The 22,113-nt window shown below is 39.7% G+C and overlaps 2 protein-coding genes across 3 annotated transcripts in view; both read left to right on the top strand.

Annotated features, from left to right (window-relative positions):
- tlcd3bb (TLC domain containing 3Bb) overlaps nt 1-22,113 on the top strand; it is a 538,378-nt gene that overhangs the window by 74,845 nt on the left and 441,420 nt on the right. The window lies entirely within an intron of this gene.
- si:dkey-32n7.7 overlaps nt 1-22,113 on the top strand; it is a 50,892-nt gene that overhangs the window by 26,249 nt on the left and 2,530 nt on the right. Inside the window, exons 16-32 of one of the 2 annotated variants that reach the window (XM_087275643.1) lie at nt 24-159; nt 281-390; nt 4,067-4,330; nt 4,408-4,503; nt 5,970-6,105; nt 6,210-6,325; nt 6,410-6,688; nt 6,826-6,921; nt 8,764-8,896; nt 9,024-9,148; nt 9,248-9,526; nt 13,570-13,662; nt 13,754-13,889; nt 13,998-14,024; nt 18,250-18,454; nt 20,277-20,536; nt 20,986-21,131. In XM_087275643.1, coding sequence (XP_087131769.1) covers nt 24-159; nt 281-390; nt 4,067-4,330; nt 4,408-4,503; nt 5,970-6,105; nt 6,210-6,325; nt 6,410-6,688; nt 6,826-6,921; nt 8,764-8,896; nt 9,024-9,148; nt 9,248-9,526; nt 13,570-13,662; nt 13,754-13,889; nt 13,998-14,024; nt 18,250-18,454; nt 20,277-20,536; nt 20,986-21,131 — 2,637 coding nt within the window. The remainder of the gene's footprint in view (nt 1-23; nt 160-280; nt 391-4,066; nt 4,331-4,407; nt 4,504-5,969; nt 6,106-6,209; nt 6,326-6,409; nt 6,689-6,825; nt 6,922-8,763; nt 8,897-9,023; nt 9,149-9,247; nt 9,527-13,569; nt 13,663-13,753; nt 13,890-13,997; nt 14,025-18,249; nt 18,455-20,276; nt 20,537-20,985; nt 21,132-22,113) is intronic. The other variant, XM_087275644.1, reaches the window with a different exon arrangement.

Raw genomic sequence — 22,113 nt, 5'->3', positions numbered from 1 at the left:
TTTGTTGTTATTTTTATTGGCAGTCCGGCTATGACACAACTGATTCCACTGATTTCTTTTTAATTCCTGTCTCTGACCCCAAATTGCTTCCGTACACGAGTAATGTCAACATGTTGGGTCGATGGGCTTTTCGAATTGACAACACATCAGCAAACAATGGTAAAGTACTGTAGCTTAATCATTAATACAAGGTATTTATTGCATATCTTTTAAGTCATTTGAATTTTAAACAGATAACTGGCCGTTTGATATGTGGTGGAATGTTGTTGTATGCTTTCAGGACTCTTCTGTCCATTTCGGAATGGGTACAAAGTTAATATGTATTACGGATATTGGATCTCTTTGCCGACACCGTTTCCTTACTATGGGCTCAGACACAGACTTGTTAAAGTGAGAACATTTATTCACCTAAAAATGTAATTCTTTAGTTAATTATTCACTCTCACGTCATTCCATTCCAATGAGACTTTCATTCATCTTAGCCGGCTGCAAGCTTTCTAAAACTCTCACATGGTCTCCCACCATTATGAGAAAATTAGGTTGCTGCTGGAAGTGGTGTTATTGAGGCCAGCAGGGGGCGCTCAACCTGCAGTCTGTGTGAGTCCTAATGCCCCAGTATAGTGAAGGGGACTCTATACTGCTCAGTGAGCGCCGTCTTTTGGATGAGACTTTAAAACGAGGTCCTGACTCTTTGTGGTCGTTAAAAATTCTAGGATGTCCTTCAAAAAAAGAATAGGGGTATGCCCTGGCATCCTGGCCAAATTTTCCCACTGGACTTTGTCCATCATGGCCTCCTAACCATCCCCATATCGTAATTAGCCGCGTTTCCACTATCGCGCCTAAAGCGAGCGAGCCAAAGCGTTTCCACTGTCACTTCCGGGGCTTAATCGGGCCAAAGCGGGGCTTTCTTGGGGCCAGCGGCCGGCCTTTTTCGGCCCGCCGAATACCTTGGGCCAAGGAGGGCCAGCTGGGGCTTCGGGGCAGAGTGAAAGGAGAGGCGGGCAGTTTTCTGATCGCACATGAGTACATGCGCCAAACAAATAAAGAAATAAGGCAAAGAAAACATCTAGCCTTATAGTCTGTGGTCTTTTTGCGTATGATCACCCCTATGTTTCCCTTTTAAATGTAAGGCTGCTGCATAAAATAATATAGTTTTAATTTATAGTGACGTTCTTTGCTGCGTCCTCCTTTATGTTTCAATAACGCATAATAATCATTACACCATATTAAAAACACAGCAGACAATAAAGGTTTTCGAGAGTTTTTGTCAAGTTTAAAAGGTGTGTTTGTGCATGTTTAGATGCCTGTATGTGTGTGTGAGACCGGGCAATAGCGCTCCTTCACAGCTCTGTTATGCCGCGAGCGGCTTTTTTCTTTATTTATTTTGGAGATAATACACATATAAATACAACAGAAAGACATAAAACTTATCAAATTACGTGCCCACTTTCGTAGACTTTAAACAATATAGTGTCATTTCTTGATAAAATAGCCTAAGCTATATTGAAATATAATTTAAAGAATTACAAATATCAGATATATATATAAAATCACATTAAATAAATAAACCAATATAAAATAAACAAAATCTAGCTATAACAATGTAGGTAGCCTATATACAATACATAAATCAAACCGTTTTAAAGCCACATATAGCCTAACTTTCATTTTACAAAGACCTATCTAAAAAAAAAAGATTTTAGATATTTTCTAAAAACAATAAACACCGGAGAAGGTTTGAAATATTATTTATAAAGTATTTGGATACGATGATATAAATCAAATCGCGCAAACAGAGCAATATTTGGGTGAGTGAATCTAGCCTACCTTTTTTTCTGTCACTCAGTCCTGCGCAGCGCTCGCTGCTTTAAACGCATTGGGGGAAAGCCCACACACAACATGTGTTCTATATCCTCAAACAACTGTTTATGTTTTTATATGACATGGTTAAATTTATAAATGAAACTTTAAATGAAGAGCTTCAGTAAATAGCTGCTGAGCGCAACAAATATGGCTATATTTTATTAGGCTACTCGCTCTTCTTGTGCCGGAAACACTTAATAAGACGTGCTATATCGAGTTATAAAGGAGAATTTCTGTGGCTTTATACTATGGACGGATGCGCTCTCTGTGATGGGTCCGTTAGTGGCGAGAGCAATGCACAATGCCAACAGTCGGTCGGCGAGTAAACAAATGTAATGAATGGAAATACACAGGTCTGTGCGTATAGACATTTCATGTACTGCTGTACAGTAAGGTGTCATTTGTTTGTTTCGGTTGTCTTCATTTTAATGGTTTCGTGATGATTCTGGTGTGCTTTATCTGCCTCATTCCCGCTGGAGTGGGCGGGTTGTGTGACGTTTGATTCGGGGACGTTCTGTGGGCGGTGTTTGCGTGACGCGCTGTGAGCTTTTAGCCCAACAGCGGAAACGCGACATGATTTCGGCCTCATTTCTCAACCTCCCGGGCTATTGGCCCGGCCCGGCCCGATTAAAGCTCTGGCTCGCACTGGCCCGATAGTGGAAATGCGGCTATTGGCTTCATCACTTTGTCTCCTCTGCACCAATCACCTGGTGTGTGGTGTGTGGTCTGGCGCAATATGGCTGCTGTCGGGTCATCCAGGTGGATGTACACTAATGGCGGATGAGTAGATTCCCCCCAAAAATGTTTTAAGTGCTTTGAGTGTCTAGAAAAGCGCTATATAAAAATGTGAGGACTTACTATTATTATTATTAATAAAAACACTAATGAAGATTTTTATTGATGAAATCAGAGAGCTCCCTTATTTTCCATAGACATCAAGTGAACAGGAACCAAACACATTGTCATATGAAGCTCCAAGAACACTTTTTGCACCAAAAAACAAAACAAAAACTAGCACTAATACAATGATTGTGTGTTTTGCTGCTGATCCTAATGGAAATACATTGTATTGCTTCTAATAAACGGGCACCCTAAAGAGCTGATGCATGAGAGAAGATGTATGTGAACAAAGTTGTATTTAAAGACAATTTGCCTCGCAAAAGTGTTTTTGGAGCTTCATGCGATTAGAGTTGAATCCGTAAAGTCATGTGGACTGTTTTGACAATGGTCTTGGTTCTTTTTCTTGATGATTGCTGTGTATGGAGGAAGAGAGAGCTCTCAGATTTCATCTAAACTATCTTAATTTGTGTTCTGAAGATGAACAAAGTTTTCAGGGGATTGAAATGACATGAGAGTGAGTAACTAATAACAGAATTTTCAACATAGGCTCATTTTGAAAATTTAGCCCTATATAGAATTCTGGAGATTGAGAATTATGTAGCCAAAAGTATGTATGGCTGTATTTCGTCTTTAAAACAAACACTACGTGGGTGGTATGATGCCATTCCATTTCTCGCTTACCAGCTGACAGCTTTCCTGCTGTTACCAGTTTGTCCAGTTAGCTCACTATGTAAGTCGGCTGACTTAATATGCAGAGTGGATGTGACCATGACGATGGGGTTTGAGTTCAGCGAAGAATGGTTCTAAAAAGCGGGTAAAACTAAAACAGAAACCAAAAAATAAAATAAACTAGTAAATAACAGTGTGAGAATGTGGTAAAACCTGAAAACGTGATAAAAATCAGGCGAGAGCTTTTTTTTACTGGATTGCTCTTTAAAACTGTTGGTTGGGTTTAGGGAAGGGAGTGGGCAGGTCAATTGGTGTTTTTGAAAACACTATTGGTTGGGTTTAGGGTCAATCAATCAAGCTGTCAGTCAGTCGCGTCAACAGCATCCTCTGGTGGATTTACGCAAGAACAGCAGACGTGAATGGCACTCGCAAGAGAAATTTGAGATCTGAAAAAGCGTACACAGTGGTCTTTGGTGGATTCGCAAAAACAAAGACTGCAAAAAAAAAAAACTCCTGAGACGTATTTGGCACTCTCCAGAAGTTTATATAGCAGTGCGTTTTCAGAATAAGCATGGGTTGGGATTTTCATTTTTGGCTAAACTAACCCTTAAATGCAATACATTTTATAGCCATTTTTTCAAGCAAGTGAATGTATTAGTCAACATATGTTTTTGTTGCCTCAAATCCCATTTAGATCCACAAAAACGGATTTTTTACTTTCAACTTTCAACAAGAAGAGTCAACTCAAGCTATTCCAGCTTATGGGTTTACTGACACTGTTGCGCCGCTATGGACAGAAATTGACGAAAGCGACGTTTACATAAAACACTTCACTGGTGACCGAATTCTACAGCTAGTGACAAAGAATATTAATCAATATTTTCCTGCTTTCACTGCTGACGTTGTCTATTCTTGTACTTGGGATAATGTGAGATTTTCTAATACTTCTATCTCACAGGTATGATTTGTTTCAGTTTTTGTTTCCAGTTGTCTTGTGACTCTTGCGTGATCATTTGCGGTTTTGTTTTTCTTCAGAGTTCCACTTTTCAAGTATTGCTGATCACCGGTTCTGGTTTATCATTCATTATATTTAATTATGCCAATATTCCCCAAATTAAACATATTGCACTGGTGAGACTTTTCAAATTTACAGGATTAGAGATACAGTGCGTCTGGAAAGTATTCATAGCGCTTCAGTTTTTTCACATTTTTTATGTTACAACCTCATTCCAAAATGAATTAAATTGATTTATTTCCTTAAAATTCTACGCACAATATCCCATAATGACGATGCGAAAAAAGGTTTTTTGAAATTGTTGCAAATTTATTAAAAATAAAAAACCTGAAAAATCACATGTACATAAGTATTAATGAAGCTCTAAATTGAGCTCAGGAACATTCTGTTTCCACTGATCATTCTTGAGATGTTTCAGCAGCTTCATTGGACTTCACCTGTGGTAAATTCAGCTGATTGGACATGATTTGAAAAGGCATACACCTGTTTATATAAGCTCCCAGGGTTGACAGTGCATGTCAAAGCACAAACCAAGAATGAAGACAAAGGAATTGTCTGTAGACCTCCAAGACAGGATGTCAGGACAGGATGGTTCTTCTGTGGAGAGAGGAGAACCTTACAGAAGGACAACCATCTGTGCAGCAATCCACCAATCAGGCCTGTATGGTAGAGTGGCCAGACGGAAGCCACTCCCCACCTGGAATATGCCATCTGAAGGACTCTCAGACCATAAGAAACTAAATTCTGAGGTCTGCTGTGACTAAAATTGAACTCTTTGGAGTAAATACCAGGCGTTACGTTTGGAGAAAACCAGGCACCGCTCATCACCAGGCTAACACCATCCCTACAGTGAAGCATGGGGGTGGCAGCATCATGCTGTGGGGATGTTTTTCAGCAGCAGAAACTGGAAGACTAGTCAGGATAGAGGGAAAGATGAATGCAGCAATGTACAGAGACATCCTGAATGAAAACCTGCTTCAGAGTGCTCTTGACCTCAGACTAGGACGACGGTTCATCTTCCAGCAGGAGACTGACCCAAATATCAATGGAGTGGCTTCACAACAACTCGGTGAATGTCCTTGAGTGGCCCAGCCAGAGCCCAGACCTAAATCCTATTGAACATCTCTGGAGAGATCTAAAAATGGTTGTACACTGTCACTTCCCATCCAACCTGATAGAGCTTGAGAGGTACTGCAAAGAGGAATGGACAAAATATCCCAAAGAAAGGTGTCCCAAGCTTGTGGCATCACATTCAAAAAGACCTGAGGCTGTAATCGCTGCTAAAGGTGCATCAACAAAGTATTGAGCATTTATTGAATACTTGCATGTGATTTTTCAGGTTTTTTATTTATGCAACAATTTCATAAACTCTTTTTTCACATTGTCATTATGGGGTATTCTGTGTGGAATATTGAGGAAATAAATTAATTAAATCCATTTTGGAATACGGCTGTAACTTAAAACAATTAGGAAAAGTAAAGCACTATGAATACTTTCCGGATGCACTGTAGGTTAGAACTAATTTTTATTTTCAGTCATGTGAAATTTTTAGCTTCTTCTTACCACATGTTTGTATTCTTAGGCTGGATTTGACACGGCTGATTCAATCGTCTATTATAAAATTCCTGTGTCTAACATCACTGACCTGTCCCACTCCACAAATGTCAACTTTACAGGCCGTTGGGCTTTTCGTGTTGACACTTTGACAACAGAATATGGTAAAAATATATATATTTCTAAAAAAATGTTCTTGTGAAGCTAATTAATGTTTAATTATTACATGTGCTGTACTGAGGCTGTTTTTTTTTTAATTTTATTTCAGGTCTGTTTTATCCGACTAAGGACTCTAAGCTTTACTGTCAAAGTAATGCAGACTCACATCTTCAGTACCTGCGATCTCCTTTCTTGTACTTCAAACGCAAATATTACAACATATCTGTGAGATATATCATTAAATTCATTACATTTGAAGTACATGAATGTATTACAAGCCTCATTTAAATGTTGAAATCTTTCCTGTAGGTCAACTGTAATGGATATTTGACATTTAATGAGTCATTTAATGAAGGATCCCCAAAGGCTTTCCCAGGCAACTCTACTAGAGACATCATAGCTCCACTGTGGACAGAGTTTGACAGTAGTGTTGACACAAGCGTCTCTTACCGCATAGTAAATCAAGGCCGTATTCTGGAACGGGCGACGACTGAAATCAAACAGTATTTCCCACTGTTTGGGTTCTCGGTACATACAGTACTCATTGCTACTTGGAACAGGGTGCCCTACTATAACAGCTCATTATCGGTAAGCAGACTGAATGGTTACACCATTAATGTATAAACTATTAAATGATCACCTTTTAACATAGTTTTGTAGAGTGAGTAGACAAATTATACTTGTTTTTTCTCAACAAAACCTACTGTATTTCTTTACTTTTGCAGGATTCCTCTTTCCAAGTGGTTTTAGTCATGTGCAGAACTTTTTCCTTTGTCATAATGAACTACGGCAACATCTCTTCAACTGGTCAAAGATTTCAGGTTGGAAATAAAAAGACTCTTGTTACAACACTTTGGGCCTGTTCATAGCTGCTCACTTCATGCATTTCCTCTGATTGAATAGCTATTTGATTTATTAAAATTAAATTCTATTTATCATTTGGCCACATAGGCTAAATGTGTCTCCACTAAATAGATATTCAGCATACTAATGATTTATATATGCTACAGGATTTTATATATGCTTTCTTCATTCGTGTTCCAATGAAACATCACAAGCACACAAGACAAGCTTCGAGATTAAGTACTATTAATATAGGCACTGTTAATCATTCGTTCCTTTTTCTTCAGCTTAGTCTCTTATTTATCAGGAGTCACCACAGCAGAATGAACCACCAACTATTCCTACATATGTTTTACGCAATGTATGCTGTTCCAACCTCAACCTAGTGCTGGGATACACCCATACACCTATTCACTCACACCAATTTTGATTTCCCAATTCACCTATAGCGCATGTCTTTGGACTGAGAGGGAAACTGGAGCACCCGGAGGAAACCCACACCAACATGGGGGAGAGCTTACAGACTCCAAACAGAAATGCCAACTGACCGAGCCAGGAGTTAAACCAGCAACCTTCTTGCTGTGAGGCGACAGTGCTAACCACTGAGCCATTGTGTCGCATCTTTCCTCTGTTACATCTTACTATAATAAATAACTTATATAACTCGATCTCACGTATTTAGACCTGTCCAATTTGGTCTGAAGTGCATCCCTGACCTCCTCCTGATCTCAGGGTTCTGTTCTTGTAAATTCTTGTTTTAGTGGCAGAGTCCGGATAACTAGCTCTGTCTAGTCCTGTCCCGACTTGTTTTGTCGTGTGTGTGTGTGTGTGTGTGTGTCTTTCTGTATGAGCGCCATTTGTGAATGCGCATGGACTGTGCGCGTCCGCACCTGATGCAGGCGCGTGGGGTCTTTGCGTGTTTGCAGGTGCGCGCTCCCGTCCGGGTGTTCACGTTTGTCTGTCTGCAGCGTGGCGTTTCATTCCCAGTGTCTCAGTCCAGATAGTTTCGGTTTCGGTCAGCGCTGGGATGAACCATGCACGCTGCATGTGTGAGTGCACGGTGAGTATTTTCATTCATCGTGTAATCGTGTCTTGCATTCAGTCTTCTGTTGGTGTTGTGTTTAGCACGAGGTGTATGTTTACATGCATCGCGTGCTTGTGTTGTCATGAACACGCGGTTAATGAGTTCTCTTATTGGCTGCGTGTTCTTGTCCTATGTGAGCGCATGGCTTGTGTTGTCTCTGTGTCATGTGCTCTCCTGTCTATTGTCTAGTTCCACCCTCCTTGTTAACCCATTATTAGTTAATTATGTTCATCTGTTTGTGTGTTAATTTACTTCTGCTTATATTCTCCTCATGTCTGCTGTCCTGTGCCAGTTTGTCATCGTATGTCGTCGTTTATACCCATGCCGTGTTTCTAGTTCTCACCCCTACCAGCCTGCCTAGTCCTGTGTGCTTGTCTATTTATTTGTTTTGCTAGTGTTTTCCCCCTCGGGGTAGTTTATTTTGCTGTTTATTTTTATTTTTACTATTAATAAAAACCCATTTAGTTCTGCACTTGAGTCCTCGGCCCTTTCCTCAACACAAACCGTGACACCTGAAGTTGTTTGAGAAGTTATATCCGTCTTGAATGCATTTCGGAGGGTATTTACGTACTTCTCTCGATCAGATAGCTATCTGATCACAGAAAACGCATGAAGTGACTAGGTGTAAACAGCCCCTTTCAGACAGTATTAATAAGATCTTACTGTATTGATATCATTGTAACTGGATTTAATGGGTTTAATTTGTATTAATTAATGTTTTGTTTTTTTTACTCAGGCTGGTTATGACACAATAAACTCAACAAATTATTTTTCAATCCCTTTACCTGATCAAAATAAGCTCTCCAAATCCAGCAATGTCAATGTGCCCGGACGCTGGGTTTTCCGTGTTGATGGTAGATCGAATGAGGGTAACAACACAATTTAATATTTAGAGAATATCACAAATATGGCATGAGTGAAAAAGAAATGCATGTTATCACCTTTTTTCGTTCTATCCTCATCTTTAAACACTCATAATAATACTTGATGTATTAGAAATATTTTATCCATATGGGGATGCAGAGGATGAGATAAACCCACAGTCAGATGATGGAAGTTCTCCACCAATCCCCTTGCTGCAGTCATTTGTGTACTTTGGAAATACATATGACACGATATTTGTAAGAAGCATTCATTAACGACATTCTTATATTTTCCATCTATGATGTTGAATTGTGGTGATAATTAAAAAATTGAGGTAATGTATTTTGATCCTACAGGTGAATAATAATGGAGACCTGACCTTTGATAAACCGCTTCACCAGTATAATCCTGATAATTTTCCTGCATACTCAACTAGAGATATCATCGCCCCTCTGTGGACAGATATTAATAATGGAATGGAAGGAACTATTTCGTACCGACAAGTAACAAATGGTGATATCTTGAATCGGGCGTCAAAAGACATTAACAGATATTTTCCCAACTTAAACTTCTCTGCCTCATGGGTTTTCATTGCTACATGGGATAAAGTACCGTACTATGGATACAGAGAGTCAGTAAGTTATTCTTTTAGCTATTATGCTCTGCTAGCATCAAGTGTTTAAGATGCGTTGACACCTATTGTATCTATTAGTGTTCCTCTTTCTCTTCTTTTGTTGTTGTTTTGAGTCGATGGCAGCCCAAACTATCACATGGTAAAGAAATTTGGCAGATCAATAGAGGAGAGTCTGCACTTTAACCATATCCTTTATCTCAGATATTTTTAGCCCTATTGATTTTTAAACTCTTCATAGAATGTCATTTTGATTTTCTCAAAAATGTATTTATCTTCATCTTAAAACCATGACAGCATAATTTGTATAAATTAAAGTACAATTATTAAAACCGTTCTCGAAAAGTACACAAACAGATTTCACAAAGAGCTAGCCAAAGTGTACATGAGGTTAAAGTCCCTGTTACGAGAACCAGCGATCGCTCTCCGGAGATCGCTGGTTTCCACTATACCAGGACTACATTTTCATACATGCACTTCTTCCAGACACGCACGCCTGTTCATTCATCTATCCTGATTACAATCACCAGCTGAACCTTGTTACAGACTGATAGCTTACCACACATAAGCCACTCATGAACTCATCCAGTTTGCTACATAGTGACATTACAACGCGTTTCTTCCTGTCTTGTTTATCCGTGTTCAGACCCTAGCCTTGCATTCCTTGTTATCCTGTTTAGCCGCCTGCTTTAAGACCTGTTGCCTGTGAATACGATTACGATTTTGGATTTGCCTGCATATACCCAATTGTACCTGATTTGACCACTGCTTGCCTGACGCTGATTAAACCTGCATATTGGATCTTACCTCCAGTTGTATCTGTCACTCCCCCCGGGTCAATACAATCCCGTTCACACGGTGAAATTTTTGCCCATGATTTTGATCATTAGAGACAATTTTTGAAAATCTGACTTTAATCCTAGGTTTGGATTGACGTCCGCTGACAGCTGATTTATAGTTGATATGAACAAATTTCTGGCAGTGTGACTTAAAGGGTCACGAAACCCCCTCGTTTCAGCAGGGTGTTTTCACACCTCTACTTTGGAAAAAGTCAGAAAAGTGGGCGTGTCCAGCTCTGTTTAGGGGGGAGTGTCAGAGGAAGAAAAGTGGGATGGTGTGGGAGTGTCTACAGAGTCAAAATACACACACACACACACACACACACACACACACACACACACACACACACACACACACACACACACACAGGAGAAAGTGAGGGTGTTTAACCTACATGGACATCTGTAGTCGAATTATTTGCCAAATTATTAAATGGTGGACTTTAACTGCAGTTTGGCTCTTTCATTCAGGGAATTCATTCATGCCCCTCGCGACAAACGAGATATTTGATTTGAGGAACTGCTCTAACCGTGTAAAAAACCTCTGCATTTCCCGGAAACTTAGATGCACACGGCAGGTAGCGTCAGAAAGCCGCGTGTGTTATTCCGGTCTCTAAATGCGGTAAAAACCTTACATGAGTTTGGTTGTGGTGCTAACATGTTTACACTCGGTGCAATAGTTTGTTAGATACGAACAAACTGAATAAACAAAGAGCACTGGTCGCTCACTTACCAAATCTGTAGAGACAGGACAATCCACAGCAACTAGAGCCGCGTCTTTATGAAGAGAAGACTACAAGCGAATCCGTATTTCAGCGTTTGCAGATGAGAACAGCTCTCAGGTAAACAATGTTCCTCCTTAGACACGTAAGTTATTGTTGTCGAGCGTCGCGTACACTGCTAATCCACACGTGACTCCAGCTGAGCTCTCACAGAGAGAAAATGAAAACGAAACTTAACTGCGGCAAACTATAAAAGCAACACTTCACGCTTGTTTTGCCAACACAACGTGGCGTCTCTGTCGTCTAAACACTGTGACCAGTAATGAATATTAATGAAGTTGCACAATAGAGCGCGCTGATTGGTTTGAACCAAGCCTTACTCATGCATTAATGCATCACACTGTAAGACGTAATAAGACTCACTCTGGCACAGGCGTCCAGTCTGCACGCTGGAATACACGCTATTATGTCATGACCGTGACGCAACTTCAAAAATTCGTTTCAAACAGGAAGTACGAATTTGCTTGAAATAACAACCAATTTACACTTTTTAGTGAAATATAGGTGTCCTAATAGTGTTTTTAGCAGTGTGAGACACATATACGACTGTCAACAGCTCAGAAAATGTGTTTTGGTGTTTCGTGACCCTTTAAGAGTGATAAGTGTTATCTTGCAATGAGCGTCAATCCAAGAACCAATAGTGATGATGAAATCAGTGCAACAACTTCAAACCACCTCAGGCTAGTGTTGAAAGAGATTTTTTTTTCTAGTTTATTATTAAGGCATGGTATGAGTAAAAATTAATCCATCAGATTGCTTAAGTTTGCTGAAAGGCATAATTTCCGAACAAGGATTACTGAACATGTCACTGTTAATATCAGTGGTGTGAAGAAACAAATCACAAATACTCAACCTACTGAAATTATGTAGTTTATCTCAGAAATTGTAATATACTGAGTAGTTTTATAAATGTGTACTTTCACTTTCCCTTGAGTACATTTTTAGCGCTGTATCTGTACTTTTACTTCACTACTTTCCTTCAACCTGCAGTCACTTCTTTATTTTTTCTTGTCTATGGGGATTAGAAAAATCAGTCCTGTGATTCCTGTCTAATCAAATCGCACAGGTATAATGAACAACCTCAAGACATGGGAGATTAACAATTTCAGCAAACTGTTTGGAAGCATTAAAAATATCAAAGAAGATGTCCAAAATCATCACGCATTGACCCAGAGACTGTTTAGATGCTTGTCACTGATGAGAAAATGACGGATGTTTACTGTATGATCACCGTAATCGCCTTAGCAGACACAAGACATCAACATGACGTCAGATTGACATTGTGTTGTTACTTTGTTTGGAAATGAAAATTGGGTTAACATCAGGCCAACGTCAATGTCCAACGGCAAACCTAAAATCAATCGTATATCAATGCCTAATGATGTTAGAGCTTGACGTTGTGTAGACGTTACTACTATGACGTCTATCAGATATTGGATTTTGGTTGCCGTACCTGGTGAATAAATGTCAGAATTTGACATTGATATGTTGTTGGTTTAAGATGTTAGCTTTGTTGGATTTTGGTCGTTTTTCTAACATAACTATAACATTGTTATTGGACATCAAAATAACATTGTCCTTAGACGCTGGCTAGACATTGAATTTTGGTCACCTGACATCACAACCTAAATCTAACCTAATATTAACGTCATATGACGTTGTGTGCCTGCTGGGCAATCACTAAATGCACTACAGAATGTTACGTTTACACACAAATCCACAAATTACATGTAAACGCATCAACTTTTTACAGTGTAATACTCACTACTCACTACTCTTGAGTAATTTTGAAAGGTCTACTTTTTACTCATACTTTGAGTAATATTTACAACAGGTACTTTTACTCACACTACATTTTAGGCAAGTAATGTTAATTTTACTTAAGTATGATTTTTCAATACTCTTTCCGCCATTAAACAGCATTAAAACAGAAGTTAAGGATTTCCTTTCCCCCCCCTACCCAATTGAAATAGTTTCTGAAATGAAAAATGGGAACTGATTGAATTGTTGGATGATTGCTAACAAAATGGAGGAAGATCTGAATGCTTGTTGAGGATTACTGTCCACCGGAACCACCATCGGCATCCTCTAGTGCAGAATGACTAAATAATGATCAGATACCTGTAAACTCACGCAAACTCGGGGAGAATACGCAAACTCCACACAGAAATGCTAACTGACACAGCCAAGGCTCGAACCAGCGACCTTCGTGCTAAAGCAGCAGCGCTATCCACTGCGCTACCCTTAATTTATCTTAAAATTATTTGTCTTAAAATAATGAATGAATTAGAACACTGTGTCATGCTTTAACATATCAACGATTCAAAAATATTATTAAATAAACATTTAAAGAACTTAACAAGTGATTTTCACCTATTCTGACAGGACGATTCTTGTACTAATGAATAATTTGTGGTTTCTTCTAGGAGTCTACCTTCCAAGTGGTTTTAGTGTCTGACAAAAAGCGGTCATTTACACTCATGCATTATGATTATATCACTTACACCCAATCTGCAGAGGTAAAGCACTCTTTAAAGTCTATCAGTATAATTTGTTACTCAAGTTTTTGATCTTTAGCATTTTTCTTTGTGTTTTTTTTTTCATTAACAGTCCGGCTATGACACAAACGGCTCTACTGTTTTCTATTCAATCCCTGTTTCTGATGTGACAAACCTGCCATACACAAGCAATGTCAATGTCAAGGGCAGATGGGTATTTCGTGTTGACAATTCATCAGAAGTCAAAGGTAAACATTTCATTAAGTTCAGATTTTTACTTTTCTATTTGCTCTGAAAAGTTGTAAGCCTTATGTGTTGATGTGTTCATAACATATGCCTCTGTTTTTGTTTTGCAGGAAGTTGCATTAATACTAATTCCCAAGGTACATAAGTTTGATTTTTTGTCCATAGATGAATGTACATTGAAACTTATGTATTTTAATTATGGCAGTGTCAGATCAGGGGGAAAAAACCCATTAACAAAGCACAAAAACACATAGACATAACAACAGAGGGTGGGAACACGGCATGTAAATATAGTCTGATGAGGGTGGCAGCCAACTGGTCCTGCCGCTAGAGAGCGCTGGTCACAGACCTGCCTACCCACTCCGGCGGGTGAAAGCACACAAAGGCGTGAAATGCGGGGCCAAGTATCTGTAGCTGTGTATGTGAGTGTGTGTGTAAGCCTCTAGAGCAGTGGTCACCAAACTTGTTCCTGGAGGGCCAGTGTCCTGGAGATTTTAGCTCCAACCCTAATCAAACACACCTGAACAAGCTAATCAAGCTCTTACTAGGTATACTTGAAACATCCAGGCAGGTGTGTTGAGGAGGTTGGAGCTAAACCCTGCAGGGACACCGGCCCTTCAGGAGCGAGATTGGTGACCCCTGCTCTAGAGTCTCAACAGGTGTCTTTGGAACAGGGAGCAGGAATTTCAGAGAGTCTCCTTAACTTGCTATACTGGGGAAGTTGTTTCTTCTCCAGCCGATGCCGTCTGGCAGGAGAGTCAAAGGGAAGCCGAAAGAGAAGAGAAGTTTTTCTAATTAAGAACAATATATGCCAAATTCGCAGATATTTAATGTCCATCACAGGTCTTCAGGTCTGACCAAATCTTGTTGCAGAGCCGCAGCCGCTAGTTTCATCCCAATGTTTTCCAATTTGCGGTCCAAGGCCACAATCTAGTTTGAACAACACAGCTCACTACTGTTTCAATCCAGCTGGCCAGCTTGGTGGGTTTTTGAGTGGCACATACCACTTTCATCAATCGTCGATACCCCAGGACCCTGTGTAACCCCGCCGGTCTTACGCCACCCAACCCGCTCCGAGCTGGATTCGAACCGGCAGTCTTCCGCATGGGATTCGGTTGCTCTACCAAGGAGGTAGACCATGGCCTCTAGCATCTGTCGCTAAAGCACCTTTAGAGGTCAGAGGAGTGAGGTTTACCTGCACAGCACACACTAGCTGGCCTCCGTTACACTCACCCCCCTAAACCTCACTACCATCCGGGTCACGGCACCAATGTAACCCCGCCGGTTTTACGCCACCCAACCCGCTCTGAGCTGGATTCGAACCAGCAATCTTCCGCATGGGAGTCGGTTGTTCTACCAAGGAGGCTAAAGACCATGGCCTCTAGCATATGTCGCTAGAGCACCTTTAGAGGTCAGAGGAGTGAGGTTAACCTGCACAGCACACACTAGCTGGCCTCCGTTACACCCGCATAAGCCCATCAGCAGAAACCCTGTTATCAAAGTTCCGAATAGAGAGATATCTTCATTATCCTCAAGGGACAGAGCGGCTAAGAGCACGACGTGCCCCTTCTCCCTTCTGTTCATCACGTATCCAGCTGCGAACATCCCGGCAGGACAGGTGGATTCCCCCAAACCCAAACTTCTTGTTAAGAAGATGGTTTTAATTGCATTCAGAGACCAATCAAATCCATAATTCCTTATTTGTTTGGAGAGCAGGGCAAGGAGAGCCTTAGAGATAGAATAAGATGAGACAAGAGGGGCCAGCGCCAGGAGAGATATGGGAGGGAGAGGAAAAAAGTGCAACGCCTTGGCAGAGAGCCAAAGAAGATCAAAAGTTAATAGTAGATTAATGGTTGTTTTGACATCTTTGTGAACAGGGATTGTTTTGACAGTAGCTTTATATTTCAGAAATGCAGGGGAAGAACTTTTGTTTTTGCATTTAGCTTTTGTGTAAGCATACCCTAAACTTAAAGAGACAATAACCCTCCTGTTGTCTTGTGGGTCAAAAATGACCCAGGCACCATTTTAAACAATGTTGTTGCTTTTTTTATTTTGAAATAAAACAAAATGTAATTACCTTAACATCAGAAACAAAGGGGAATCATTTTAATGTTGTAATAAAGGCTATTACACATTTAGGGTAAAACTGTTGTCCTTTGGGTAAATTTTGCCTGTTATAAAACAATTTTAACACCACAATAATAATAAAATAAAATAAATATACTGGCACGTAACACACACTGTTACTGTAAACTTTATTGTCCCTTTTTGGATGCGATTTGACTGAGATCCTGAGGGAAGAGTTTGAAATGAATCAAATAGAGGATGGGATATATCAGATGTAATCTTTCTTTAAGACCTGGATTTCATAAAAATAGGATAACCACAGTATTGATTCCCCAATACTTTGCAGCAGGTATTTAAAACCTTAGATAGTTCTTATGTTTTACTTTTAAAGAAGCAAACAGCAAGCAACAAATCAATGAAAAGGTTCAAATGGATTCTACGTATATAGGATTTGTTAAACGCTACTATCAGAGTCCTGTCGATATTAAACTTTACTAATTTTCACAGAAAATAAAGTCTTTGTTGGCCTGTCCTACATAGTCTTTCAGTGTTCTCCTTACAATTTAATATATTATCAATAATTCCTAGGTAGGTAACTTTCGACTAATTCAATCTGGTGGTTATCAACCATAGTACCTAAGGCCCCGTTTACACTAGTGCGTTTTAGTTTTAAAACGGCGTTTTAGAATGAAAACGATCCGCGTCCACACTCGCGTTTTACCCAGCGATTCTGAACTGCTCTCCGTCCACACCAAAACGCTGAAAACGCACATCACGTGACCACACACACACTCTCGGGCAAGCGCTCCAGCATTTCTACCCAGATGAGAGCTCTGCTTGTCGGACTGCTCATCACGCATCTCCCGCTGGATCTAATCTCACTATATTTGCTAAACGTGATATTTCATTCATGTTGTTGTCTTTATCTAACGACATAGGCCAATTCCCTGACTTTGGTCATTGGAATCTATTAAGTTACTTGTTCACGGGTAACATGTTTTGGTTAAGCGCAAAGATAAGTTAATGATTAATCCAGGTACATTGACTGATCGCTCGTCTTTATTTCCTACAATGTATAAACTTATTGTATGTTATACTTTTATAAGTATCGATTATTAAAACTGATATTCAGCAAAAGAGAGGGCATGTTTCGTATTTTCACTGAAATTGAAAGGAAGCAGTTGTTATAGGCTCCGTTTTGTTATAAATATCCACACAGTGAAGATGACGCTCATATATGCAGCACGACGCCTCAACATTTCTGCTGTCTGTTACGTTGCTAATATTAAAAAGAAAATAGGCAGTTCCTTAAATCATGTTTACATTTTATTGTTGAGAAAGTGAAACAACGTAGCCAAGGTGATGTGAATGAAGTTATAAAGTACACTGTTCCCTTTGAAGATTTACCCGTGTGCTCGGTATGTTTTCCATATCAAACTGAGAAAGGGGAGACTGCAGCCTTGATCAAACTTGCGAAGTCTGAACTTACAAGAAGAGGATGCGAGACTGAACTGTGTGTGGGCTACTTAATATTGAGGAAAAGCCCCAATCAGATAGGCGAACGTTCGCAGCCCCGCCTCCGTTTTCAGATGTCTCCGTCTTTCCCCATCCACACTGAGACGGAGCAGCAGCGTTTTAGAATGAAAACGGCCTCTCCAGCGTTTTCAAAAAGCTCCGTTTTCGGCGCTCGAGAACTCCGGCGTAGTGTGGACGGATGGCGTAACCGTAGCAAAACTTATGCGTTTTCAAACTAAAACGCACTAGTGTAAACGGGGCCTAAAACTATAGCCTGCTTCCGCCACAGGTCAATACACATCTCCTTTGTTTTCTCTGTGTTCAGACATAGACAAGTGTCATCCGCAAACTAAAGAATGTATCGACACACACAGACACACACTTTAACATTTATAAAAAAGGATTTGCTTACTTTTAGCATTAGAAAATACACACTTTACTTTGGTCAAAAACGACTCTAATTAAACATTGATGAAATGCAGCGCACCAAAGAGGAAAAACCCAAACATTCACAGAGAGTGAGATGAAGATGAGGTTGTTTCTTAAATAGTGTTTCAAAATAGTTTTAGGGATTGAAATTAAATCTGGCTGCTTTATTTTAGAGGTTAACTGAAGGCAGTTCATATTTGACCCAAAGAGTGTATATACAATTCTAAGACAACAGAAGGGGTAAACATGGAGCAATACTTGATGTGGAGTTGAGAAGGACAGCTTTTTAAAAAGAGCAAAGCTATTCAAGAACTTTCAGGTAATACAATGTAAACTCTTATGTGTTTGCAGCTTTAGATAGTCCCAGTGCTGCGGTGTGTGGAATAATCCCAGTTAACAGCAGCAATGGTACAGTAGGAGGTCAGAACTCTTCAGCTGTTCACTGGCCATGGCAGGCTAGTCTTTATTGGTACAGCGGTCAAACATGTGGAGGTTCTCTCATCAACAAAGAGTGGGTGCTGTCTGCTGCCCACTGCTTTAATGGGCAACGGAATGGGTAAATATTCAACATGCAAATAAAAAATGGAGCTTTTATAGAAGCTGTTTACTTTTATCAATTGATTTACCCACATTTACATGAACATCAATCGAATTATGTACAGTGCATCTGGAAAGTATTCAAAGCGCTTTTTCCACATTTTCTTATGTTATAGCCTTTTTCCAAAATGGATAATTTATTTCCTCAACATTCTACACACAACATCCCATAATGACAATGTCAAAAAAAGTTTTTGAATTTGTTGCAAATTTATAAAAAATAAAAAACTTGACAAATCACACGTACATCAGTATTCACAGCCTTTGCTCAACACTTTGTTGATGCACCTTTGGCAGCAATTACTGCCTCCAGTCTTCTTGAAGATGATGCCACAAGCTTGGGACACCAGATTCTGGAAATTTTTGCCCATTCCTCTTTGCAGTACCTCTCAAGCTCTATCAGGTTGGATGGAAAGCAACGGTGTACAGCCATTTCCAGATCTCTTTAGAGATGTTCAATAGGATTTAGGTCTGGGCTCTGGCTGGGCCACTCAAAAACATTCACAGAGTTGTTGTGAAGCCACTCCATTGATATTCTGGTGGTCTGCTTTGGATCATTGTCATGCTGAAAGATGAACCGTCGCCCCAGTCTGAGGTCAAGAGCACTCTGAAGCAGGTTTTCATTCAGGATGTCTCCCTACATTGCTGCATTCATCTTTCCCTCTTTCCTGACCAGTCTTCCAGTTTCTGCTGCTGAAAAACATCCTCACAGCATGATGCCGCCACCACCATGCTTCACTGTAGGGATGCTATTAGCCTGGTGATGAGCGCTGCCTGTTTTTTTTTCCAAAGGTAATGCCTGGCATTCACTCCAAAGAGTTAAATTTTAGTCTCATCAGACCAGAGAATTTAGTTTCTTATAGTCTGAGAGTCCTTCAGATGCCTTTTGGCAAATTCCAGGTGAGGAGTGGCTTCAGTTTGGCCACTCTACCATACAGGCCTGATTGGTGGATTGCTGCACAGATGGTTGTCCTTCTGTAAGGTTCTCCTTTCTTCACAGAAAAACGCTGGAGCTCAGACAGCATGACCATCGGGTTATTGATCACCTCCCTGATTAAGGTCTTCTCTCCCACTCACTCAGCTTAGATGGCCGGCCAGCTCTAAGAAGATTCCTGGTGGTTCCACACATCTTCCACTCACGGATGATGGAGGCCGCTGTGCTCATTGGAACTTTCAGAGCAGCAGAAATGTTTCTGTAAGCTTCCCCATCTGTCTGCCTCGAGACAATCCTGTCTCGGAGGTCTACAGACAATTCTTTTGTCTTCATGCTTGGTTTGTGCTTTGACATGCACTGTCAACCCTGGGACCTTATATAGACAGGTGTATGCCTTTTTAAATCATGTTCAATCAGGTGAATTTACCACAGTTGAACTCCTTTTAAGCTCCTGAAACATCTCAAGAATGATCAGTGGAAACAGAATGTACCCAAGCTCAATTTAGAGCTTCACGGCAAAGGCTGAGAATACTGATGTACAGGTGATTTTCCATTTTTAATAAATTTGCAACAATTTCAAAAACAATTTTTTTCACATTGTCATTATGGGATGTTGTGTGTAGAATTTTGAGGAAATAAATTAATTTAATCTATTTTGCAATAAGGCTGTAACATAACATTTTTCGGAAAAAGTGAAGCGTTATGAACACTTTCCTGATGCAGTGTGCATTATTCTGAAGAAAACATCTAACAACATAGTTAAGTATTATGTTAAGTTTTGTTTCAGAATTGACAGTGTTAACACTCTTTTTGATTATATTCCCTTTTTTGTCTTCCTTGATGAAAGGTTTTATTTGACTGTGATTTTGGGACCAAAGACCCAGAATAAGTATGATCCCAGCCGAATCAGTAGAAGTGTGAAGGCAGTCATCAAACATCCCTATTATAATCCTAATACGAATGATAATGACATCGCTCTGGTCAGATTGAGCTTTCCAATTACCTTCACGGACTCCATCAGGCCCGTGTGTTTAGCAGCTGAAGGCAGTGTGTTCAACAGCGACACAGAGAGCTGGATCACCACATGGAGAAACATCAGTGATGGAGGTAAAAAATCATTCCTGTTTAAAGTGTAATAAAACCTCATATTTCAGTTCAAGTGGCAACACAGATTCCTCTGAAAAAACTTCTAATATTGTATAAGCAAAGCTAGTGGGCATAACTATATATATCCAAATAGGCAGTTCTGTTTAAAATATGATTTAGTTCACTTTATTTGCTCAAGAATTTGCTTCCATACTTTGCTTTCCATACATCAATACTTACTTAATTCAGTGCAATTTTTTTAACAAGATTTTATTTCAAATACCTCAGCAATTTTGTTCCATAACTTATCATGTTTCTTAAATAATATATAAACAAATAGTTATTTTTATGCTTCAGTATAGTCAAAACATATATACAGCACCTTTATTTTCTAATGACTTCGGTTCCATTGTAAACAAGATAACCAGTGTTAAACAAGGGTTAAACAAGTTCTCCTGTATTTCCTGCAGTGCCGCTTCCATCCCCAAAGATTTTTCAGGAAGTGGAGGTGCCTGTAATTGGTAACCGACAGTGTAATTGTCTCTATGGAGTTGGATCCATAACAGACAACATGATTTGCGCTGGTCTGCTGAAGGAAGGCAAAGACTTGTGTCAGGTACAGAAACCATGCTTAGTGTTTTCTTAAAAATTAAGCTGTCTTGGCCATTTTAGTTAACAGCATATTGTTTTTCAGTAAGAACAACATTCATGTGAAACTAAATCATCCATGACTTACAAAAGATTGATTTATAGCACAAATTAAATACAGTATATACATGGTTGAGGGAAAAATGAGCCACCAGTAGCGATATACAGCCATATTGCACTGCTTTAAGTGTTGTATTTCGTATATACAACAGTTTGACGGCATAATTGTGTATATAAAAAAGAAAAATCACACACAAAGTCTCAAAATCCTACTTTCTTCCACCATTTATACACATCTGCTGTTGATGTCAGACCAGCAGAAACCTGCTTCTTCACAAACGTCACTTTAGAGCTAGTGTTTGAATGATTCTGTAGCGTAATGTTTAAAGTGCTGACAAAACAGGTGATTTCGCTCACATTTTAAAATTATAAGGCTGAACGGCATGAAATGTCATCAGTCTATAGACATTTGCTAGTATTTCTCTGTTGCAATCATGAAATCGCAATAAGTATCCCTAAAAAAGCCAAAGCAGCGCAAACAATACCATATTACTGTTAGGTTTGCTATAAGGAAAAGCGCTAAACACATGCGGGCATTTCTTTTTACTTTCTGTTTGGTAAACTAGTCTGCAGTAACAAAAACAGGGGACTCATTAGAAACAAACAGATAGCCAATCAAAAAGTAACTCAGGGTTATACAAAGAGTGGCCAACACAACACACATACATTCCTGATCTGTGAGTCCCTCACACTCAATACACTTCAATTCCTATGGTATGAATATAAATTATTAATTTTTTGATCAGCTGTAGTTTGAAATTATGTTGTTTTTCACCTCTAAGGTCTTGTTATGCGGTGTCTGCCGCTATCTTGTGGATAAAGAACATCAATAGTCTTCGCTTTGTTCAAAGACAGGCTAATGGCCACCAACATGCTGTCTCTCAAAAATG

This window comes from Danio rerio, chromosome 12 (genome assembly GCF_052040795.2).
Source record: "Danio rerio strain M-AB ecotype USA chromosome 12, GRCz13ab, whole genome shotgun sequence".
In the NCBI taxonomy this organism is placed as follows: Eukaryota; Metazoa; Chordata; class Actinopteri; order Cypriniformes; family Danionidae; genus Danio; species Danio rerio.
The sequence above is the reverse complement of the archived record's forward strand: the minus strand, read 5'-3'. Positions and strand labels throughout refer to the sequence as shown.